Raw genomic sequence first — 25,192 nt, forward strand, 5'->3', positions numbered from 1 at the left:
GGTACTTGCCGCTGGCATTAGTTTCGATTCCGATTTTCAAATAAATGCAACTATTTTAGGTTTTAATGTTTCATATGGCCATTTTTGATATAGTTGTGGATGAATAACTCTCTCCTTGACCAATTTCTGATTATGACCCGAAATCCCCCGAAGGTTTGTTGTAGTGCTGATTGACGATATTCTAGGGAGTCCATAATAAGTTCGAATGACGCAATTAATTTACCTCCCAATGCGAAGACTTTATATATACAGCATTATGCCTTCACTTCAGGTATAAAGTTTTTTTTTAAACTTCTCCTTAGTTTTTCTCTTTTTCATTATTCTCAGTCAGTTCTATTATATTTTTAACCAATACCACATAGATATCAGTTTTTACCTGTAAAATATTAGTTAGTCGCCTCTGATGACTACATTTTGTCGTCTGCCACACAGTTACGCATGGTTCGATACATAGCGGCCGCCGCGCGCGGTATGCGTGCATACCACGCGGCGGCCGCTATGTATCAACCGCACGTATGTGCTAGTCACCTATGCGAATTCTGGCGGAATCAGCAAACTTTTGTTTTCCGTCTTTTCTCCGAGTCAGTAAGACTCGGCTTTCCCCCATGGGGCATGACCGATCACCGACGCGAGTGGTACTGTGGCGTACAGCAGCGTTAGCGTGGACTCGTACTCCATAGCTTAGTTGACAATGGCCCTAGTGCCGAACGTTCGATGTTCGGAAGCTGAATTTAGGTGGGCCACCGGAATTCAAACTTTTACTTTTTTGAGGACATGTTTTTATCGATATCTCGCGATCCGCGCGCAGTCGCCACGTCAAATATCGACCGTTGGCATTAAAAAAATGTGTTTTAAAAATGTTACCAAGTGGGAGTGCCTCTTTAAGTAGCACATAGTGGATAAATCGAATGGTCGTACTGGAATTTGTTTCATGCATCAAAATTGACTAATGTTTACTCTAACATTGTATTGTGGATATATTGAAATGGCTTGAGTGGTTACACAAATTCGTTTTTTGTATTGTTATTGCCAAGTACGTGACCTAAACAACTGTGTGTTTCTTGTAACATGTCTCCGAGAATTTGGTTAGGTAGGACGACGATTGTTTTTGTTGATAACACGATTGGAACTAATTTGAGATAATTGGATTTTCATATTTTTCAAATTTCTCAAAAATTGTACGTGCCCTATAGCGGAATGATGCAATATTACAAATTACTCATAAAAACAAATGCATTTGTCACTTAAAAAGACAAGCGACCTAACGGAAGATATAGCTACGCTGTGTTTATGTAGAGAATAACTATTTTTGACACATGTTGATGAAGAAGGTGGAAATCTTTGATAGCTCAATTCAGTAGCCGGAAAAAAGTGGCTAAAATAGCTGCAAAAATACACAATTTCATCATAATTTGAATATATCTCATCAGATCATCCCTAGGAACATGTCAACCAAAGCTATCTGACGAGTAGTTTTTTGAGAATAAAATTTTCTGACCAAAAATGGTAAAGATTGCCCCAAAATAAACATTGCAGATTTCACCATAATTTCAATATGTCATATATTACAATAGCCCCTTGGAAACTGTATACCAAATATCAAAGATATCGACTTGCAGTTTTTGAGAAACAAATCTTTGCAGTTTTTGAGAAACAAATCTTTGGACCAAAAATGGCAAAATTGGCCCGAAAAATACAAAATTACAGATTTCATCAGAAATTAGTTGATCTGTAGGAACCTCTATACCAAATTTCAAAGCTATCAAACCAGTACTTTTTGAGAAACACAATTTTTTACCTAAAATGGCAAAATTGCCTTAAAATGCAAATTTGAATATTTCTGCACAATTTGAACAAATCTGAAGTAGATCATCCGTAGGGAAATAGCAAAGCTAACTGACAGGTAGTTTTGAAGAAGAAGATTTTTAAATATTTTTTTACCAAAACGACAAAAATTGCCTTAAAATACAAATATGCAAATTTCACCACGATTTGAACAAATCTGACTGGAGTCACCCTAAGTAAACTGCATATTAAATTGCAAAGCAATCGGACAAGTGGTTTCAGAGAAGAAGATTGTTTTACCAAAAACTGGAAAAAATGCCCCTAAAATGCAAATACGCAAATTTCACTACGATTTGAACAAACTTAAGTGAAGTAACCCCAGTGAACTGCATATAAAATTTCAAAGCAATCGGACTTGCGGTTTCCGAGGAGAAGGCAATTGTTGACGGATGACGGACGACGACGGAAAATCAACCTATTTGATAAACTCCGCGTCGCTGACAGCGTAGCTAAAACGTAGATGAGCTTACATTACAGATCAAATAGACATTACTTCACCATCCAATTATCCCAAATTAGTTCCAATCGTGTTTGATTTTATTTTGTGTGTAAAACCCCATACAAGATATACAACGCGGAAATTACATAAAATTTAGTAAAATTTGCTCTGAATTTGAAAGTGACAAATTTTGGGCTGACCCAATTTTTGGGACAGTTGGGTTACCCAAAATTTGATATCCAGACACTTGTTTTGGTGCTAAATGTTTCAGGCGCTGTGCAAGACCCGGACGATCGTTCATAACGGTTGTTAGTGCTACAAATGAGAAGTTCAGTGACTAAGCAAGTGTTTGTAAGCTTCAATATTGAACGTAGATAATCATCTCACAGATAAAGTTATATTGTTTCGCACTACAATGTAAAACGTACTATTTTACTCAGTCTCAACACGCATCAAATTGGCATTTGTTATAAGCGATAAGGAGAATCACAGTTACTTATACGGCGATGTCAGGATGGCTATTAAAATGCACATCACCAAGTTAGGGTCTGTCGTACTACCAATGCTATTACTTATTAAGCAACATGTACACATGTACCTTGTGTAAAAATGTTTCCCTCGCTGTAATTGTTCTAAGCAATTGTTTTCCTTCGTAAGATAATACCGATCACAATACAGTAGTTATCTTGAAGTTCGAATCGCTACAAATTGGATGTTTTACCATTACAAAGGACTATGTAAGATCAGCGTAAAGTTGACAGTTCATTTTGTTTTAATAAAAAAAACGTTCAAAGCGCATTAAGCTTTATATATATATATATATATATATATATATATATATATATATATATATATATATATATATATATATATATATATCTAATCTATCTATTATCTATCTATCTATCTATCTACCTCTCCATCTATCTCTATCTGTCTGCATGTCTGTATGTATGTATGTATGTATGTATGTATGTATGTATGTATGTATGTATGTATGTATGTATGTATGTATGTATGTATGTATGTATGTATGCATGTATGATGTTAATTAATAAAAATAAATAATTTATTTAACTCTTCGATATTCATTTATGCATTTATTATTATAAATGTAGTAAAAAATGCCTAACAACAAATAAAACAAATATAATTCAGTGAATTTTAGATTCGTAATCTGTAATCAACGCTAGATCATGCTTCCGTAGCTGTCAAAGTCAAAAGTACAAAACGAAGACCCTTGATATCTCCTGTATTTAAGGGCACTTCATTGTCGGTATTGGTTTGTTTTTTTGTTGTTGTATTGGTTTTTTTTTTTTTCGTTTGACGACTAGTGGGAGGAAGTCAATTCCGTACCAAAAAACAAAATTTGGATGTATATTTTTGGAGTAATTTAAGAAAAAACCTACTAATTTTGGGCGTTTTTCAAGTCCAAATGTACAAAACGAAGACCCTGGCATATCTCTCGTAAAAATCGTCCATTTTTCGTCGGGATTATTTCAATTGGTCAAGGAGAGAGTTATTTATCCACAACTATATCAAAAATGGCCATATGAAACATTAAAACCTAAAATAGTTACGTTTATTTAAGAATCGGAATCCGAACGAACGCCAGCGGCTTACCGTATCTGTCAAAGTCAAAAGTACAAAACGAAGACCCTTGATATCTCCGGTATTTAAGGACTATTCATTGTCGGTATTGGTTTATTTTGTGACGAATAGTGGGAGGAAGTCAATTCCGTACCAAAAACAAAATTTGGATGTATATTTTTGGAGTAATTTAAGAAAAACCTACTAATTTTGGGCGTTTTTCAAGTCCAAATGTACAAAACGAAGACCCTGGCATATCTCTCGTAAAAATCGTCCATTTTTCGTCGGGATTATTTCAATTGGTCAAGGAGAGAGTTATTCATCCACAACTATAGCAAAAATGGCCATATGAAACATTAAAACCTAAAATAGTTACGTTTATTTGAGAATCGGAATCACAAACGAATGCCATCGGCTTACCGTATCTGTCAAAGTCAAAAGTACAAAACGAAGACCCTTGATATCTCCGGTATTTAAGGACTATTCATTGTCGGTATTGGTTCATTTTGTGACGAATAGTGGGAGGAAGTCAATTCCGTACCAAAAACAAAATTTGGACGTATATTTTGGAGTAATTTAGAAAAACCTACTAATTTTGGGCGTTTTTCAAGTCCAAATGTACAAAACGAAGACCCTGGCATATCTCTCGTAAAAATCGTCCATTTTTCGTCGGGATTATTTCAATTGGTTAAGGAGAGAGTTATTCACCCACAAATATATATCAAAAATGGCCATATGAAACATTAAAACCTAAAATAGTTACGTTTATTTGAGAATGGGAATCAGAAACGAATGCCATCGGCTTACCGTATCTGTAAGGTCAAAAGTACAAAATGAAGACCCTTGATATCTCCGGTATTTAAGGATCATTCATTGTCGGTATTGGTTTATTTTGTGACGAATAGTGGGAGGAAGTCAATTCCGTACCAAAAACAAAATTTGGACGTATATTTTTGGAGTAATTTAAGAAAAACCTACTAATTTTGGGCGTTTTTCAAGTCCAAATGTACAAAACGAAGACCCTGGCATATCTCTCGTAAAAATCGTCCATTTTTCGTCGGGATTATTTCATTTCGTCAAGGAGAGAGTTATTCATCCACAACTATATCAAAAATGGCTATATGAAACATTAAAACTTAAAATAGTTGCGCCTATTTGAGAATTACAATCCGAACCAATACTAGCGGCTTGCCGTATCTGTCAAAGTCAAAAGTACAAATCAAAGAACTGTGATATCTCTGGTATTTAAGGGCCATATTTCGCCGTATTTCGGTTGAACTTCGTGTATTGTGTTTGAAATGTTAGCCGCCATCGTTATCAAGTCGCGCAGGCGAGTGTTTCAGTTTGATTCCGATGCGATGGTAATTTGGCGTGTATTATGTCTGGAACAGCGTAATTACTGCGTACTAAATACTATAACGTTCGATCCGTCCTTGCCGGTTAGAGTGCATCGTGCCTTTAATCCAAATTCAGGGGTCTTCGGTCTTCGGTCTTCGATCTTCGGTCTTCTGTCTTCGATCTTCGGTCTTCGTTTTGTATACCCCCCCACCAAGTGACTGTGGTGCTGAGTGAAGCGTGGCCCGAGGCAAGCAACCCGGAAAACGCTCTGAACTTTGACCTCATGAAGCACAAGGACCTACTGACTTCAGAGGATGTTGAAGCTTCCATAAAAGAATACAGCAGACTCGGGGTTACGGGACAAGGGCATAAAATCTTTGATATTGTAGTTAGGGGTATAACAAGTTCGTGTGAGGGTATATTTCAAGATGGCGACCTCCTGCGGGCAATGCGCAGTCTCAAGGCTGACCTTATTCTTGGCGATGGATACCTCATGTGCCCAGCTCTGGTGGCGGAACACCTCCAGGTTCCTTTCATATTGATAAGCTTCACGCCTTTGATTTCTTACCAGGCAGTCACCTATCGCATTCCCAATCCCCTGTCATACATACCGGAGATGTCATCAGGTTATACCGACAAGATGACCTTCTTCCAGAGAACTTGGAACGTGATTCTGCACTTTTTGCTATCGACGTACCTCGATCGAAAAATTGTAGAGCCATTTAATGCCATCAAGGAGAAGTACAACTTGTCGACCGAAACGTCGATGCAGGGAAAACTAGGAAAGGCAGAACTGCGGTTTTTCAGCACAGACTTTTCGCTGGAGTTCCCGCGACCTTTGACACCAAACATCGTACTTGTCGGAGGGTTATTGACGGAACCGTCTAAACCACTGCCACAGGTATCTAAAGCAAAATGTGCGAGCAATAATGCTGCTTTGCTCTCATTTGGTCATCCAGCTCAGTGGTCTTGTCATTTTTTTCGACCAATAAGCTGTCAATGCAAGTCCAAAATATAATCATAAGTTTTGTTTGTCATCCTATGATTAACTAGGCCCTATCTTACAAAATGATGTGGCGATGCGGGTATATTCCAAGACCAGATCGTTTTACCTCACGCAGAGTTGGTGATGTAGCGATGCGATAGCTTAAATGGTCGAATTATGGAAGTTATGACATGAAAACAACATCACAGGAATGTTTACATGCATCTGAATTTCTGACACTCTCCCACACAACAAGTTGATGACGAAAACCTGTTTACCGTTCAGATCCCACATTTTCCATCATGTGTGACACACTCATTTCTTTTAAAGCCAACGTCGAGGAAAGGCTGACACGGCTGCAAGATGGACGCGAGAAGAGGGGATGAGAGACAAAATCTTTCTCTTTTGGCCCAGCATACATTTTATATTCAGTTGATGCACATTATTGTGGGTATTACTTTTCTGCTTTCCCTTTGGTTGCACATTCGCCTTCCCTTTCAGCTTGGTATTCATATTATAAAAGAGTTACCACAATGTTATGCAACTTATTACTCTATAATAAATATAAACTCTTTCATTATAATTAATCATATTTCATGTATTTAAAGCGTCCAGGTATAGTGATGTACTTAGACCACAAAACACACCGTATTTCTTTGCAGGAACTCAGCGATTTCTATGATAGCGCCGGTGAAGCAGGCGTGGTTGTTGTTTCCATGGGAACAATTCTGTCACTCCGCTCTGATACGACAGATGTGTTTGCGTCTGCCCTGGCAAGGTTACCCCAGAAGGTTGTCTGGAAATTGGAAAAAGCCCCCAGTAACCTTGGCAACAACACGATGGTGATGCCGTGGTTACCACAGAATGATTTGCTAGGTAAGGTGATTTGATACGAAAAGTGGATTATAGCAAAGTTAGGCTTTCCTTGCCAGTGATACAAATTAAAATATAAAATGTTTGCTATATGGCTTTTTATGACACCTTGTATATCCATGGAAACATATGAAAACCAACTCCGCGTGTGGTGAGACAGTATGATCTTGGAAAACAATACACATTCAAGCTGCTATGCATTATACTTATCTTTTCTGAGAAATAGGGCCTCCTCATACAAAACTATCCCGAGTCCCGCCGTGAGTTGATAATCTCACAGAGCCAAGCCTAATCTCACGTCTCATGCCTTGCTAATATAAAATTGGCGTACAATGGTATATAAAATCAGGTCAGACTTCGTGAAACGCAAATTGGACTGCTAGTTTATAGGCTTATGCCTAATGTTTTCTTTCATATGCATATGTTTAGGATAAATCGGATGTTCTGGTTACAGGTCATCCAAAGACCAAAGCCTTGGTGTACCACGGCGGGCTGAATGGAGTGTTCGAGGCTATCTACCATGGAGTTCCCGTGGTAGGAATACCGATGCAAGGTGATCAGTTCGAAAATATCTTGAGGATAACAGTCAAAGGGATGGCCATTAAACTTGACATCACCACAATAACGGCTGACACTCTGTATGAGGCCATACAAACGATCTGCAACAAAAAGAGGTAAGTGTTATGAATAGAAATTTTGAGTTACGTGTTGAAAAATAGATAACTAACAATTGGTAAGACACATGATCTCTATGAAGGACATACGGTAAAAGACTTACTAATATATTTTCAGTATTTCTTTGCTATGCATCATGCTTGTATTTGGCCTATTAGCATGGTGTGTATTCACTGAGGATGCTGTTTGAAAATTCAATTGAGCCAACTTGCAAGAGTATGACAAAAAGGGTGTTCTATACAAGTCTCTAGATTTATCGACTGAACGTGAGCCTCCCTCCCCTCTCCCCTTGACAGAATATGATTTCATCATTAAATATGCATATCCCACATTACAGTAAGTTTACAATCTCATTATAATCGTTGTTGAGCACAACAACAACACAAAATTGCTTACCCATGAACAGAATAAACAAAAATCCCGTACACTGCTCCCCGAAACACTAACTGCACTTATCTAATGTTAATGAATACGTAACTAATAGTGGAACCGCAATTATATGCGTCTTCATTATAATTTTGATATCTCTCTTCTTTCAATCGGCTTTTCCAGTTACAAACACAACGCTAAACGCCTGTCTGACATACACAGAGACCAACCCCTCCATCCTCTCGATAGAGCGGTATTTTGGATAGAGTATGTTCTGACTCATGGTGGTGCTAGTCATCTGCGTCCAGCTGGATTGGATCAGCCGTCATATCAGTACTACTTGCTCGATGTCTTGTGTTTTTTCGTTTTTGTCATCTTTCTTCTCATGTTTTTTCTTCGAATAATTTGCAGATTTCTATGTATCTCATGCCAAACGTTTAAGATCAATAAATCTCGTTTAAAGTTTGAGAAAGAAATATAAACTATAGCCGTCGGTTGTGGTGCAGTTTGTAGGCTGCCATGGGTTTTGCTGGTCCCATGATGGAGCTAAAACCTTCATGCTGGGCCCAAACTGTTTGTCCCTAAGTGTGCGCACTGTCACCTGAAGAACGCCGGGTGTAATATACGAAACATTTTTCAAAGGGGTCCCTGCCATAGCTTTTTGAAGCAAATACACCTACTAGGATAATGTCGATTTCGTAAACTGTTTGATGTCGGCTCGGTACTCTTCCGTTCTGCTGCTCTGAAGTCGTTACTGTGGAAATTGATTAATGGTATTCGCATATTACAGACAATCCGTAATGTCATTTTCTACATCTCTAATTCGCTGACGTACTTCCCAGACCTGTTCTCCTGAAACACGGACAAATGATGCAAGACGTGATCGTATAATACTTTCTGGACCACAGCATAATTCAACTGTTATTCCAATAGACAAAAAATTATAATCGCCGATACCCTGAAGACTTGACATAATTCATCTTTAAGAGTAGGCTATGTCCTGGAGTTTCCCCGACCTTTGACCCCACTCCCGTGGTTAGTTGTCAAGCTCCCTCCAATTACGTTATCCATCGAAGAGATGGCCCTTACACACATGACACTATGACAATGACCGCAAATGATCCCTACACATGGTGGTATCCTGTCAGTAAGCCTGGAAGAAAGGTAAAACCATACACGTTTAATATAATTCATTCGTTGTAGCTCCGGTGCTATCCTTGTAGTGCGTCATAGCTTCATAATTATCAACAAAGGGGAAGTTTACCATGGACAAATAGCAAAAATTGGCGACCAAACTGCTTTGGTGGTTTTAAAGAATCCCCCGTGCACTATTAAAGTTGATCATCATGTACGAAAACTGCAAGACATATTTTCCGAGTTTGTAGTCTGCTTCTCGGACTATCTTTTCAGTCACAGCGAAATCTCTCAAGGTCTATCTGACATGATAAGAGACCAGCAACTGCGCCCTCTTGACAGAGCTGTGATTCGGATAAAGCAAATTATGATACTCATGGTGGCGCTTGTCATCTACGGGCCGTTGGTTTGGACCTGCCGCGCCAGTCATGCTATCAACACTTCTTCCTGCAGGTGCAGCCAACGATGCAATTCATCGGAAAAGCTATTCCGGGATCAATTTTTGAGGGCTGGGGAAATTTTAGTGTTGCTTGGGCAGGGGACATATAATTAGCCGGCAGGGAGTAGAATTTAGTTTTTCTTTGTTTGGCAGGGCAGATATCGGCAGATTGGCCTGGGGACCGGGATTGGGAAAAACGAGGAGAGGGAAGTTACTTGTAAAATAGGAAAAGGGGAAGTTGAGCTCATTTATAAAATTGAATATGGGAAAAAATCGACAGGTTTGTTTTTCATCATAAGGCAGGGGAACTTCATGTCTGCAGGGGAATGATAAAATTTTAAGGGGAAATTTTTTCCATGGCAGGGGAAATCTTTTAAAGATGTCAGGCTAAACTGTAGTGCGCCCTCTATCGTCTGTAATGTCAGATTGTTTCTTCGGAGGTTTAAAGATCATATTTCAGCGAAGCTTATCAAGTTCCTAAGGTTATAACCTGAGTAGAGTGAATACGTCGACAATTATTCTTGATTGCGTTGACTGCCGCGATATGATACTCTGAGAACAGTGCGACATGAACCTATTATGATGTCAACCTAGCACCGTGGTAGGTTCCATGGTGTGACCTATTGAGCCCTTTGCCCCGTTCGAGCAGCTTACTGAGACAAACAACAAAAGCGACTTAAAATAGTCTTTAATACTGAGTGAAGAGCTCATAGCTTTGTCGACTTCCTGTGCCCAACCTGAGAAAGTATGCTAACAACCCTGCAACTTGATCCTCTATGTTGCAATCAGCAGAACGTCGGGAGAATCGCCTATTTTAAGGACACGTGACGTTATCCGAATGCAATGTTGTTGACCGACTTGTTTGTAACACTGTAAGAACAGAAGGCCGATTAATGGTCATCGACGAGTCACGCGTTTCTGGTGCTTACACTGCACTACATCAACGTCACGTGTGCAGTCACTGTCTACTGATAAATCTGTTCAGTGGGTAAACAAGATCATCAAGTCAAACTTACATGTTAATGGCCGATATATTGCAAATGTATAATTGTATGTGTCTTGAAACATATTTCCCGATTATTTAATTTCAACATCAAGTATACAGTTGACTCGTACGTAAAGCGTATGCAGCTTGAGGCTATTTACATCTATGACCTCAAAATGCACACCCTTATGATCTAGTCATCAGATTTGAAGTAAGCTCCCCGAATTATGATTGTGATATCATATGCAGCATGGTGAGATGACGAAATCAGGATTGAAACAACACCTAGGCCCTGAACTTCATACAATTCGGAAATAGGTTTTTAGAATTCTAGTACAGTTGACAGATTTGAGAACACTAGTACTCTGAATAACATGGTCACACACCAAGATGGCAAGTTCCCCATACTGGATATCGATAGAGGCGTCTATTCCAAGTTTCATCGGTTTATTTTGATGATGAAATTACGTATTCCAATAACAGTCGGTCGTAACATTTTTTGACAAAAATATGAACTCTCAATTTCCATGACTGCCAAATCTCAACATGATTTTCTTGCAGATTTTATGATTTTTCTCTCGTTCTTTTTATCTCTCTCTCTCTCTCTCTCTCTCTCTCTCTCTCTCTCTCTCTCTCTCTCTCTACTCCCTCACAAGACCATTTCGTCCATGTTAATCAAGGAATGAAGTAAAATGAACGATAGAAGGGATTGAATAAATTAAACGGCAAAATAGTTTTTTTCTTTTTAGGTTTTCATCGTATTAAATTAATCTCAGTAAAAGAAGTATTACTATCACAGACTTGAGCTGATAGTAAAACCATGCCACGTGCGATACCATCGGTCGACTTGTTGCTTTTCAAAATTATATCAATTAAGTGTGAAAATGAGGACGATTATAGAAGGAAAGCTATATGATATAGTTTCGTATGATATGAAAGTGTTAAGTTATCCACGACCCTTTGCAGCGTGGACGTTTCTCGAAACATCATGATTCTTCCTTGAGTTAATTCCTCTTTACGAAATGTAAGGAATTCGTGGAACGGGGATTCCGATGGTTAAGGACCCTTGACATTACGTCAGCTTGTAAACAAATACCCTTGGCTCATTATTCTTCGTTTTGCAATTCTGGCGAACTCTTTTTAAAATAGAAATTATGGAAGTTGTCAGTGACTTGCGGTTCTAGCGATCGGCTTTCGAACTGTAGACAAGGAGTGGTGTGTGCATTCCTGAAGAAAAGTTGGAATTGTGTCAGTGAGACCCGAGGAGTCCAAAGTTCGTCATGTTGAATTGTTGAAAAATGGCGGTGTCGTCGCAGTCGATCTTGCCCTACCTGCACCATCAGCTCGGATGCTTTCAGCGACCACTGTCTTCGAGTCACTGTAGTGTACGATACCATTGGTATTGAACGTAAACAAAAACACAGATAGTTTCGCTGTTCTTCGTGTAATTTATTTTAATTTCTACATCGGAAACACAAGAGTTTTGCTTCTGAAAGAGAACAAAGATTGCAAAACGCTGTGCAGAAATGGCATCATATGACTCCACAAGATGTTGTCGTGCACTCAAATCAATAGACTGTCAACAGTGGATTGCGCCGTCGTGTAAGCTTATGATGCAACAGCGAGAGGTCTATACACCGGCCTAGAAAGTTCCGTTGGACGGACCATCCCTTTACATACTGTCAGTGTCTATGTTGGACTCGACGAGCCTTCTGCGCTGGGCGCCTTCGGGCCTTCTTTCGGCTGTATCTCGGTTGCGGAGAAAAGTATACAATGCCATTCCTTTTTTCCACGGCACTTGCCAAACTAGCAATGACGATATGTTAGGCACTGAAGGCACGAGGGACGTCTATGTAGACAGCCTATCAAGGAAGTACCTACCGGAACTGCTCAAGGACGAAATCATGCATATTCATAACCTGGGATATCCCCGTGACGTCACATACTCATGTCACTGTACGTAGTCGCCCATACACACTGAACAGTGTTTTAAAATTGTCCTAAAGTTGTGGTGGGTAAACCCTGTTCTATTTTTAGATCTTTATCGACTTGAGCAATAAGAAAAGCATCACAATGATATTCCGTCAGAGTAACGTTCAGACGCCGACACGCACACTTGCTCAGTTTATATAGGAACGTCAGCGACACTTCCGTGTATCTGCCGAAACAGCAGTTCGACGGAAAGTTTGCCCTAATATAGGCATTTGTCGGGTAGCGCTGATACAAGTGTTCTTCCATTAATCAGAGCTCAGCCTAACAATCTATCGACTTGTATTACAAAATTTGAATGGCGATAACGGCACAGAATCAAATGCCGCTGGTCGGCTACCTTGCGCTCGCCGTACTCAGTATTTACGCAGCAAAGGTAAGCCAGTGTTTATAACGTTCGCTGCACATGCAAGCTTCTTCAAATGTCGACGGGTGAAAAACAGAGTGGACATTTAACTTCTGTTTAGAACAAAATCAGTGAAAACATTATAGCAATCAATAGAAAAATTCAGCTTCTGTATATGTAACGTAGAGTCGATATCCGATCAGTGCACGTTTCAGATTTGAAGTGTCGTTTCACTATTTTGTCTGCCATAGGGATCTCAGGCATATCCCATCGAGGACATGGCACCACAGATTGGTGATGAAGACACGATGCAGGCCAATCAGCAAGACCCTTACATAGTAGTGCAGCAAGGTAGGTTTAACTCCCTTAAGAATACGGCCAAGTTTTACATTATCATTAATTCAAAAAAAAAGCTTAAGGAATCGAAGTACGTAACACAACTGGAGACGAGCCTTTACTCTCACAAAATTTCCGAATTGAACATAAGTCCAAGAACGCAATGACTTGTTTTTTTTTTAATTTATTTCATTTGAAAGACTTTCATTGTATTTGAAAGACTATTCTCTCGAACTTGAAAAGAGGAGACGACGAGCGTACATGTTGTACTGGCTTGACAGAACTATGGTTGAAAAGTGGCCATAACTACTTTCCCGCCACCATAACCATGAGGGTGTGTAATCGTCATGCAAAGTTCCTTCGTTTTTGTCAAGTGATCCGCTCTGTCTTATATATCTTTCGGATGTTATATACTTAAGCGGACAAATTGTGAATTTATAATCTCATCAAGATCACCCCCAGTATCTGCTCAGTGCGAGACAAAAATTACAATCGGTGGAAGACACAATGATCATGATTTCAACTGGAATTTAAAAAATCGAATCACTGTCTTAACTTGAAGCGAAAGTTGAATGTCAAAGTATCGAGAGTGTTTCCCTTGTATTGCTGTATCTGCGCTCTCTTTGAGAAAGAAAAACAAACCGTAAACCATTACCAGTAAACAATAAACAAATAAGGAACACTTCAAAAAGGAAGCGAACAAAAAATAACTGCAGAGTTCAGTAGATGGCACTGCTGATTTGGTGAAGACGACATGTGCACCGAGAACTTCGCTAACTGTGGGTGCTTCCCCGGGCAGGGACCCTCCCTCAATGCCGAGCCTACCATGCCGTGAGGATGACGCAAGGATCCCTGACGAAGGTTCCGTGTCGTGACTCGTTATACCGCGTAACGAGTAGTAGCCGTTCTTTCATCGCACAGTGCCGCGGGCTGTGCGAGCTAACAGTTCATTGTATGCAAATTACTGACGTCACAAGCCAGCACTGCCGCCCAGTTCAGTCGTGGGTGTGAGGTCACTCGTGCGTATCGGTTCCAACTCAGGTATAGGGCGAATTCCTGGTAGTAGCTGTATCAAAATCAAACGGGGCTTTGCCAGAGCAATATATACCCTCACATGACGTCAAAGTCACTTCAAACGTGTCATCGTTTCGATGGAAAAACACCCATTTCATCTTTATTTTGACTTGAAATATACAGAACTGTATAAAGGGGCAGGTTTTGTCATCAGCTTTATCTCTGAGCACTAACTATACACACATTTCAAAGGAGAACAAAGTACTAAATCTCATAAACAGTCAATGTCAACAATCATTAATGCCAGAACCAGGGATCGAAGACTGCCCCTTTAAGCCACATACTTTATATCTCATAATTAAGGACAAATGTCTGAGCTCTTTTGAGCTTTTTACGTGAGACTTGGCTGTAAAAGAATTTGTTAGTGTAGATTAATAAGTCATTACTGCAAAATAATAGTTGCTTGTGACTAAAACTCGATATGACGTCAGTAGATGGCAAGGCAAAGCAAGCCTGACGAAGACGCGCTTAATAAACTTAATAAGCTTAAGGAAGCTTAAATCTCCGTAAGTCTACAGGCTAGATTTTACACAGGTTTCGGTGAGCAATATTTCAAAACGGGAACCTAACTGAGAATTCTTACATGTTTTCCCTTGAATTAAAATTTTACAGAATCATTTACAGGTTTTTAGGAGTAGGGCACACTTTTCCGAGAATATTCACTCACTATCGCCGTCTCCGATACATGATACTGGGCGGAAGTATCGCACAGAAATATACTCGTGGTACTTTGACCATTAACTACAGTCTGCATGCTTATGCAGTATTCATGATTGTATTAAACCTGGTTGCTCGTATGTCATATCCTCGTAATCTAAAATGCATGTCTAACTTGTTGATTCTCCATAAATACGTAATTTGCTTAACCATAGACCCTCGAGGGTCTATGGCTTTACACTTTACTGTAAAATTAGACACTCTAGGTTTTTTTGCTAAACCTGCCTCTGTCTTATGCTCATTGTAGAACATGAAAACCAGTGTATCTTATAAAAAACTTAACATTGTGAGCGACTGTGTGACTATTTTGTCGCAGGTTTCTAGTAGCCAATTACGAATTTTCACCTAGTCGGTCGCAGGATGAACATGTGCATCGGTGTCGCTGACGATATTTGCGTGAAAGCGGCCGATGGCGCCTCAAGTATAGATTCATGCAAATTCGCGGCAGATTTTGAGCACAGGTTATTTGAATTGCTTCATGAATTGATTGGCTTCATAATAAAAAATACGGGATATCGGTTGATACAAACAGTAAATGGAACATATAGTGTTAGTCATTCACAATGTCATGTTGTCTCGTTACAGAATCAGAAAGAGGTTTCCTGTCGAGAAAACTGCAAGCTTCGATCAACCGCGAAGGTCACGTAGGGGACATTGCAATGGGTGACGCCTACCGTCAAAGTGACCAATCATCAGCGACGGTGTTGTATGTCGTAGCGGCTCTGGGAGGCATGGTTCTGCTAACGACACTAGTTGTCACTGTAGCGACAGGGTCAAACAAGTTGTCTAAATCATCAGGCAGCTGGTTTTGCGGATCTAGTGTGAGTATTTTGAATACATAATTATCCTCAATTTACCTTTGACCCCCAAAACAAAATATTCAACAGCTGAGAACATAATATTCACGTGCCGCAAGTCCATTTCAAAAATGAAACATTTTTTTTTCATTTTGTTCATTTCAGCCTGTGACGTCATGCTTACGAAAGTTAGCAAGAAATTGACTCAACTCAAACTCTTTGTTGCGTTGGTGATTTCATTGTTAGTCGGTTCGCCATTTGGATTCTGAGACACGGTAATTCCCAGAGCGTATCAACTTCTCGAGTTGTTTCTAGTTGGCTATGCAAGTATTCTAACCTTTTTACAAAATATATCAGTGTTTCAGAGGTCTGCTGGGTACCGAAAACGAAAAGGAGGAAGCACACGCTGGTGTATTCTCGGAAAAATACGGCAAAACGCCGTTTGTGGAACTGTTCCCAGTGATGCCGTCTGACATGAAGTGCCTTTCATACGATTTGGCAACCACTCCGCCAGAAGATGAGAGATTTAAACTAAGCAGCATAGGAAGGATAGATTCGGGTATCGACGATTGTTTCATCGTGTCCGATGATGACGCTGAGAAAGACACAGACGAGAACCTCACACAGAGTGACATGCGGACTAAACTTAGATGGACAGAAATGCGAGGCAAATTCAACCAGCATGGTGGTTTACTGGAGTCCGACCAATCCGACGTGAAGCTTATTCTGCCTGAGGGCGCTCTTCAAGGGGACCAGCTTACCGAACTCTACGTGAGGGTCTTCGTCGAGGTCGCCCAGTTTTCCTGCACAGATGAAAAGTCATTCTTCATCACACCTATCGTCGAATGCGGTCCCCCTGGTCTTGAGTTCATGAAACCCGTACAAATAGTGCTGCCTCACAGAGTGAAATTAGGCGGGCCTTCGAAGAAGATAGTCACAAAAATCGACACCAATCTTTTCAAAGCTGTTTACAGTAATCAAGTTTTAGACACCAGTACTCCCAGACCTGTGCAGGTGTCGTTCACGCCTGCCTCACATGTGACAGAGGCTTCCTCTGATAGGTCAGTGACCTTTGACGTCGATGAAAAGTTTGTTAACATCAACACGACACATTTTACTCTGTTCGGTTGTGTGGGACCGAGGAGACAACACCAGCTACGCCTGGAGACGTTTGCCTATTACAACTCAAGAATAGACGAAGGAAAAAAACGACTCATTGTGCAATACAGAGTGTATATTACCTCTCCAGACAAGGACAGAAAAATGGTACGTTGCAACTACTTCTTAATATACAATATTAACGTACTCTGCATGTTTTCATAGTTATTATTATCATTTACATACATACATAGATACATACACACATACTTTTATACATACATAGATACGTAAATACGTAGATACATAGATACGTAGATACGTAGATACATACATACGTACGTACGTACATACATACATACATACATACATACATACATACATACATACATACATACATACATACACATACATACATACATACATACATACATACATACATACATACATACATACATACATACATACATACATACATACGTACATACGTACGTACGTACGTACATACATACATACATACATACATACATACATACATACATACATACATACATACATACATACATACATACATACATACATGTACGTAAGTAGTATCATAAATAGAGACATGTAAAAACAGACACATGAAAAAATTGTCGCTTAATATATGATTTCCAGTAAATGCAAAAAAACCATTGAGGATCGTTATGTTTATTTAAAAATATCTTCTTGTTAATAATGCAGAGCATCAAAGAGACAGAGAGATCGCTTGGAGGTAGATTGTGTACACCGGTCAAACCATTTCACTTGCTGGGCAAAGCTGATGTGAACATGGATCTGTACTTTGAAGACGCCGAAGACCTGACAATTCGTAAAACTCCAGAGGTTAGTTAGGACATGACATTGAACATGAAAGTAACCGACTTTTCCATTATGATGAAACAACACAGGGAGTAAATGTGTCACAGACAAACTTTCTATGTTTCTTTACGTTTCCTTGGCACAAGTTGAGTTTTGAACTTTCTTTGTGTAACATGTCGGCCTTGTATCACGTGGTGGACCCGATTGAAGAAATTGGTTTGGAGACACACAAGGTTTTTACGAGATTATGCCGACGACGATTAAACTAATCAAATTATCTTCCCTAATGCCGATAAGCGTTTCTTTATGCAAATAGTTGTCGCTTGAAACTGTAAGTGGTATTGACTCGATAAATATGCTTGTATAATTCAGAGAAATGAATTGACATGATGATTAAACTAACATTGTTCCTTTTTTCTGAAGTTTGTGGCCAATAGCGACTTTTACGAAGACTCGTCATCCTGTTTTCAAGTAACAATCACGAGATCGCTCGAGGATGTCAAAGAAGGGACCCTTTCCAGTTGCATGATGGGAGAATTCAGACTCGTCCAGAGATCAACGGACAAGAGGGCGAAGAAGACTGACCATGCGTATTCGCAGGTACTTGAATTGACCGGCGTGAACCTGCCAAAGGTGAGCGAAATGACGTCACTTCGTTATACAAATTTAGTACACGATAATCGTGGAGTTTTAGATCAAGGTCGATTTCCAGCCTAATAAAAGACAAATGAATATTATAGATAGAGATGTAGTACTAGTCAAAAACAGAAAAAAAATTGTAACTAGCTCATGTAGTGACAGACAGACATACGGACAAAAATCGAATTGGTGGAGACAGCAGGATTTCCTTGTTGATGGCTTTTGAGATCAGGACTTTCAGCAAACACAAGAAGAAAATATATTAAAGTATATGGATAACAGGCAGCCATAATGATGTTGTCCTTTTGCGGCAAAGTGTGTCGCCTTAAAATGTTTTCTTAAAATGATCACGAACACTATAACAGTTTTTACCACGATGTCTTGAAGACTAAACTATTCTCGTCCGAAGCTGTTGACAATTTCCTACGCGGATCACTTGATCAGTGACTGTATCAGAAAAAGCAATTGAATGATGTATTTAGGTCACCTTCCAAACCGCTTTCCTTTCAGAGTATATCGAAGATCGCCAGCAAGGACAGCTTGACAACCGGTGAGTAGACTTTGTGTGAGCCCTAGAGGGCGCTGTTCATGTGCCGACTCATCGACGGTCTTGGCTGTTAACCTGTGTATATAGTAAATGCCAAGCATTGAATGAATCGGATGTATGCCCATTATGCGCCTATTTCATGTGATGCAGTATTCACGCGCAACACAAACGAGTGGTTCTCCGTAACAATATTGATCGTCAACAAGTACGTTGTCAATGTCATGTGTGATTAATAATACTTATATAATGTCTTCTGCGTTAATTAACAACATAATTTCACGGTGATAATATCATGACTGAGATTGTCTGCCATGTACGTACGTTAAAATCTTACGTTTTTCCGCCTTCTTTGTGCAGATGGTTCAGATGGAGAAGAGATAGCGGCCGTTGCTGACAAAACCTTGTCTGTCGTTTCATCGAACTTATCACCGCAGCAAATGCGCGCCTTTGGACGATCGCTCGGTCTCAGTGACGTCACTATCGAGCAGGTCGAGCACGACTACGGTCGTGAGGGCGTGCAGGAAACGACGTATCAGATCCTCAGAAAGTGGAAGACCGAGCTGGGATCAAGCGCTACGTTTGAAGCTCTCGTCAAAGCTCTGGAGGACAGCGATTGCTGCGGCGTGGCCGAACAGTTATACACGCATCACGATGAATGAACTATTCTTCGTAGTGGGACGTATTCTGCTGGAGGGACAATATCATCTCCTATATTTCTTAAAGATGTGACGTGGTACTTCTTGTTTTCCAAGTTATGCAACACTACAAAATGAATAGTGTCTATTTCAGATCCTATATATTTTTATGAATCTATATCTTTCTATCATGATGTACAATATTTTTGTAATTAATTTATTAGGGATTTTATGTCGGCTGATTCCTCGCAAGTGAAGATTTCGTTTTTGTAATCATGAGAAACTGTAATTTAAAGGTATACAGTCACTTGTAATCTCAATATGCCCATATATGGTCACAGGGGCGTTCCTTGGTATTGGAAATGCCCATGTTACGGCGCTTTTTTTAAAAAGCGGCCATCTGCTTAAAATCTGTGATTGGTTAGATTTTCTCTTTCCATGGTAACTGTGGCAAAATTGGAACAGGTGACAGTATACCTATAGATGTGAGGCTGTATTTCTTAATTTTCAAGTTATGCAACATTACAAAATGAATAGTGTCTATTTCAGATCCCATATATTTTTTTATGAATTTATATCTTTATATCATATGTACAATATTTTTGTAATTAATTTATTAGGGAATTCACGTAGGGAGAATTCCTGGCAAATGACAGTTTCGTTTTTGTAATCATGAGAAACTGTAATTTAACACAAATATTTACTTTCAGTGTAGTCCAAAGGGATAACTTCAAGGTGCTGTTTTTTATTCTAATCGATAAAATATCGATGTAAAATCTAATTCATCAAGAAGATGAGTGTCACAAAAGAAGCTATACCATACAATTACATGTAGTAAGCTATACTAGCTGTGATAACAATTGTGTGTTATTTCGGTTCCGTTTTGATCGACGGAAAACAAAGTACGCCATTTTCGTCATGGCGGGCATTCAGTGTCCATGTTTTGTTATTGATAATATGTGAATTAGTAAAGGTTTTGTAGAAATCGAAATGTGTTCTTGGCAGTGTCTCATGTCTTTGGCGCTCAGTTTTATACTTAAAAGACAATCTTACTTTGGTAGATTAAAAGACAACATGTGGTGATCACAACGTAATTGTGTCAAATACAATCCCTATCTTTTAAAGCTTTCAACTCCGCTCCTCCCGGCTTGTGACTGATTTCAACGAACGTGGGCGATCCGCACATCTCTCTCTCTCTCTCTCTCTCTCTCTCTCTCTCTCTCTCTCTCTCTCTCTCTCTCTCTCTCTCTCTCTCTCTCTCTCTCTCTCTCTCTCTCTCTCTCTCTCTCTCTCTCTCTCTCTCTCTCTCTCTCTCTCTCCGAAATAATTGCAAAAACAATGCTGTATGTTTCAATTGACTATGCTGTTTATGTGGATGCGGATAACGAAAGCCCTGGCACGTTATGCAAAAGAGCACTTCACGGCAGGTTGTTTTCCAGTATCTGGTAGACGAAATGCCAGTGTCGTATTTGGATTTTTTTTCAGATATAGAAAAAAATAAAGGCACACTACAGTTGTCGAGCATTATTATTCGTGAACCACTAAACAGATTAAAATTTATTGATACGAGAAGTTTAAAATCTACGCCTTCCTGAGTTTAATGTCAAAAGCATGACATTGCAAAATTCTGTAGATGTTCTACATGTGTGATTTTGTTCTACAATATTAATTTACACTATGAGATCATAGTCGCAATATTTCTGAAGTAGCTATCAGATAATTGGCGTGAAGAATTCTTTAGTAAGTTAGGAAAACATCGCACATATCGAGAGAAATAATTTGAGACTTTCTTTACTACTTCGATAACAAACTATCTGTCTTCACATATGTTTAGTTTCTTGAAGCAATCACGGGATGGCTGGGCAGTCGCATTGTATTGTACAGCTGCACTCGTCCAAGTTGATATTGTTGCCAGACGATGGCGTGTTATGCTGGGCAATGCTGTTACTCGGTGAAGAAGTGACTGATGTAGCTGTATATGGAGGCAGAGTGATCACTGACATCGGGGCGGTGGTGCTTTCCGTCTCCAAATCGTCATACGAATACGACATACAGAGATCATGCGTGTCTCCGTATTCCGGGAGGTCGTCACATAACAATTGCCCCATGATGGCTGTCTGCAGGTCGTGCCGCGTCTCCCACTCGGGCAGCTGGCACTCGGCAAACGCCCGGTGACAAACATCGCGACAGGCCGGCAAATACTTCCTGTAGTTGGTCATACATATCGGTGTGTACAGACTGCAGACCAAAAAGCGCATGTTCTGTGTGCAGTGTTCCCGGGCCAGTGTAGCAAACGGCGCCATGGCGACTGACGCTTCCTCCTGAGAATTGTGGCCGAAGACGTTCGGAAATGACGTCATATCATAGCCAATATTTTGGCAGATGGGCTCGACAATATCTTGGCATCGGTTGTCAGTGGCGCCGCACGTCAACGAAACCAACATACCCACCAATAGACTATTTTTGACGAACCACATTGTATACAGAATCTGCAAAAAATAAATATCGTCTTCATTGAACGTGTTTTATTTGAGCAAAATCTTTTAAAGTTCGTGATTCATAAAAAAGGTAGTATGCGCCTCAAAAGTGAAAGATTTATAACAGGAAACGGTCGTCAGAACTGCGCCTGTGCGAGTTTCTTGTTCACAATCAATGTCGTGCATGATATCTAGATGCACCTCAGTCATCATAGCTGCAACATTAAAATTATACGATGTAGATTATGACAGACATGTTTTAACTTTCATCGATCACCATCGTAGCTTGGAAACAGTGTTTACATTGGTCGTATGGGTCCCATACGACCTCTGAGCGCAGTTCCGACGACTGTGTGCCTTTAAACCTTTGCTCAATCTTTCAGAATAAAGATAAAAGTCGGGGATCACCTCGGTACTAGAGAGACAAATCACTCAAGATATTTGAAATTCTGAAATGGCTGCCATCCCTGCGTTAACTCTATTGTTATAAATATACCTGAGGCGGTGAATTTTCTTACACCACGAGCTTTAAAATGAGTCCCCACAAGACGTAGATCAGAAAAGAATCGGAAAAGTTTGAGAGTCCGAATGTCTGTCCCCGAGGCGCGTTCTACCTTCAAAATAGCGAGCACTGTAAGAAAGACAGCTTGATTTACACTATCGCATTGCGCATTCCGAAGAGCAGTACTTTAGTGGGGCGGGGGAGGTTCTTTTATGTCGGTCGCAGATGAAACCCGGACTCGCAAATAGTAAACAATAGACACGTAACTATTTATTGGGAATACTGGAGTGATGATCGTAAACTCCACACGTTACATGGAAAATTGAACAGTAAGCAAAACGCGGTAAAACCTCGCTTTCATTTCCAAAAACAGCGGGAAAGGCAATACATACTTTGTATCAAAGAAAGAATAAACAAGAACGTCATTGGCTAATTCTCCAAGGTCATGCTTAAAAACAAAACCTCCTTTCGATGACGTTATCACGGTGGCGTTAAACAGCTTTGGAATCCTATTTAAACATCAAGCTATGGCATGCAAAATATAAAAATGTAACAAAAACACTACAAAAATTCAATCTTTCACGACAATTTTTATTCGAGATTGATGTTTGCATTTCAGACGAATCAGTGAGAGTTACTATAAAATCATAGCTTTATACCTGACTTAAGACCCCTTTCTTCGCTTCCAAGGCATAAACGGTAAAAGTTACCGTCAAGCAATACAAAATCATTATCATAGTATTGTTTTATGTATCGGAATATGCTGGTTACATAATATATCAACATTTTTTTGGGGGGGGGGGGAATCTTCCTTTCGTAAAAGATTCCCGAGAAAAGAGATCGCCCGTGTCCTACTAGAGTGAACAAATAATCGTCCGTCGTCGCTAGTGCCCATGCTGAGGGAATATTGTACCAGCAATGATGAGGCTCAATTGACACAATCATTCGTGTTTTCGACCTACGTATACACAAACTCACTTCATTTGAAAAATAATTCTTCCACGGATGTAGGTAATTTTATCTTCTTTTGTGAAAAATACTCTATTAAAACTGCAAAAATCTACTAGTGTATCCGACATCAGCGGAAATCGACAACTTTTATCGTTAGTTTTATAACAGGAGGTCCGTGCATTAGTGACAAATTATGAGACTAGAAATTATAACCAAATTATATGAACATTAAATTTTCATCACAAGAGACTACTTGTCGTAGTTATACTGCAATTTGTTTTATTTGCTTAATGTAATTTACATAGTTATATAGTTTAAATAACAATAGATGAGACCGTAATAACAAAGTAAACAATCAAAGGAGGAAGGATCTTGTGTCTCATTTACAATAACTAGTGCTGATTTATTCACATTATATTTTAATCAAATAATTTGCAGTGATCGATGTAAAATGGTACAAATCATCATATTCTTTATAGGCGTGTCTTTATATGTCTATTTCCGTTTCCAGTCGCAGCGGGAGAGTCAGCGGGAAAAAAATAATGTTCGGTTAAAATTAAAGAGTGAGCGCGTCCTTCTACTTAAAAAGATAAACATTTGTCGGTCCAATCGTTACAGAGTGGCGGGTCGATTATGTACGCGCAGGATGTCATTTGCACCTCGTGCTTGCTCCAATGTTTCTAGATGATAAAACACTACCTCATTCAAATGCGTTAGTCATATCAGAATATTATTTCGGGGTGGAGTGAAGATTCGACATGATATGCAGTCTGTCTCATTTCATATATGAAATGTTTGCTTTTTCGCTAAATTCAAGATTTCAAGGTTTGCGAAAGTTTATTGTGATCGACTGTAAAACTTATGACTCGAAAATTACTGTTTTCGCTTATCTGGTTTGAAAATGTGAAATTCAATAAAATGTACCACATCCAATCTTTATTATTACGAATGATGTATTTTAAGAAGATGTCAGATCATTTGAATTATTGTTCGAAGAATCATGAATGAATTGCGCTCTTTACTGAACTCAATTGTCATCCTTTAATAGTTCACCTGCTTTTAATTTTAGTTTCTTTAGCTCTGACCTTAAAATCGCTGTCATAATCACCAGAATCCGATTCTCAGTCACACTGCTGTGTTGTCAATCAAGCGGAGCAGAAGAACAATGAATCAAAAAGTGTAATTACTCCGCATAATGCGGGGGGGGGGGGGTTACACTTGCCTCACAACGCTGTTTTGGGGCCCCCTAGGGAAATAATTTTTTCTTCATAAAGAGGGTTGGGCCCTGGGCATCCCACTATTAGTCTTGTCATCCCAGTCATTGAGATCTGCAAATCTTATTCTCGATGTCTGAACAACTTACTTCAAGCATGATGTTGTAACACCTTTCCTCTAGGAATCTTGACTTGATCATGAAACTCTTGCATTTAATTCTTCCGGCGTAAGGAACTTTGTAATTTTTATCATATTGTTGCAATAGAGTTCGCAAATGACATGAATTTCGCTGCCATTTGGTTGACTGTATTCCTCACGTATGTGACAGTGCCTGACACAATATACCAGATGTCC

At 39.5% G+C, this 25,192-nt stretch overlaps 2 protein-coding genes across 2 annotated transcripts; both read left to right on the forward strand.

The window, feature by feature from the left end:
- The first annotated feature begins 5,425 nt into the window (after positions 1-5,425).
- Positions 5,426-8,595, forward strand: LOC139144643 (UDP-glucuronosyltransferase 2A2-like). Its single transcript, XM_070715353.1, has 4 exons — positions 5,426-6,113; positions 6,860-7,073; positions 7,525-7,744; positions 8,298-8,595. Exons 1-4 carry the CDS (start codon positions 5,496-5,498, stop codon positions 8,593-8,595), a joined length of 1,350 nt encoding a protein of 449 aa, XP_070571454.1. The 5' UTR covers positions 5,426-5,495.
- A 4,163-nt stretch (positions 8,596-12,758) lies between these two features.
- Positions 12,759-20,782, forward strand: LOC139136581 (uncharacterized). The gene is made up of 8 exons (XM_070704336.1): positions 12,759-13,037; positions 13,259-13,358; positions 15,720-15,955; positions 16,289-17,197; positions 17,756-17,896; positions 18,296-18,505; positions 19,022-19,061; positions 19,416-20,782. The coding sequence occupies exons 1-8, from the start codon at positions 12,960-12,962 to the stop codon at positions 19,715-19,717; spliced, it is 2,016 nt and encodes a 671-aa protein (XP_070560437.1). The 5' UTR covers positions 12,759-12,959; the 3' UTR covers positions 19,718-20,782.
- The last annotated feature ends 4,410 nt before the right edge of the window (positions 20,783-25,192 follow it).

This window comes from Ptychodera flava, chromosome 1 (genome assembly GCF_041260155.1).
Source record: "Ptychodera flava strain L36383 chromosome 1, AS_Pfla_20210202, whole genome shotgun sequence".
Taxonomy (NCBI): Eukaryota; Metazoa; Hemichordata; class Enteropneusta; family Ptychoderidae; genus Ptychodera; species Ptychodera flava.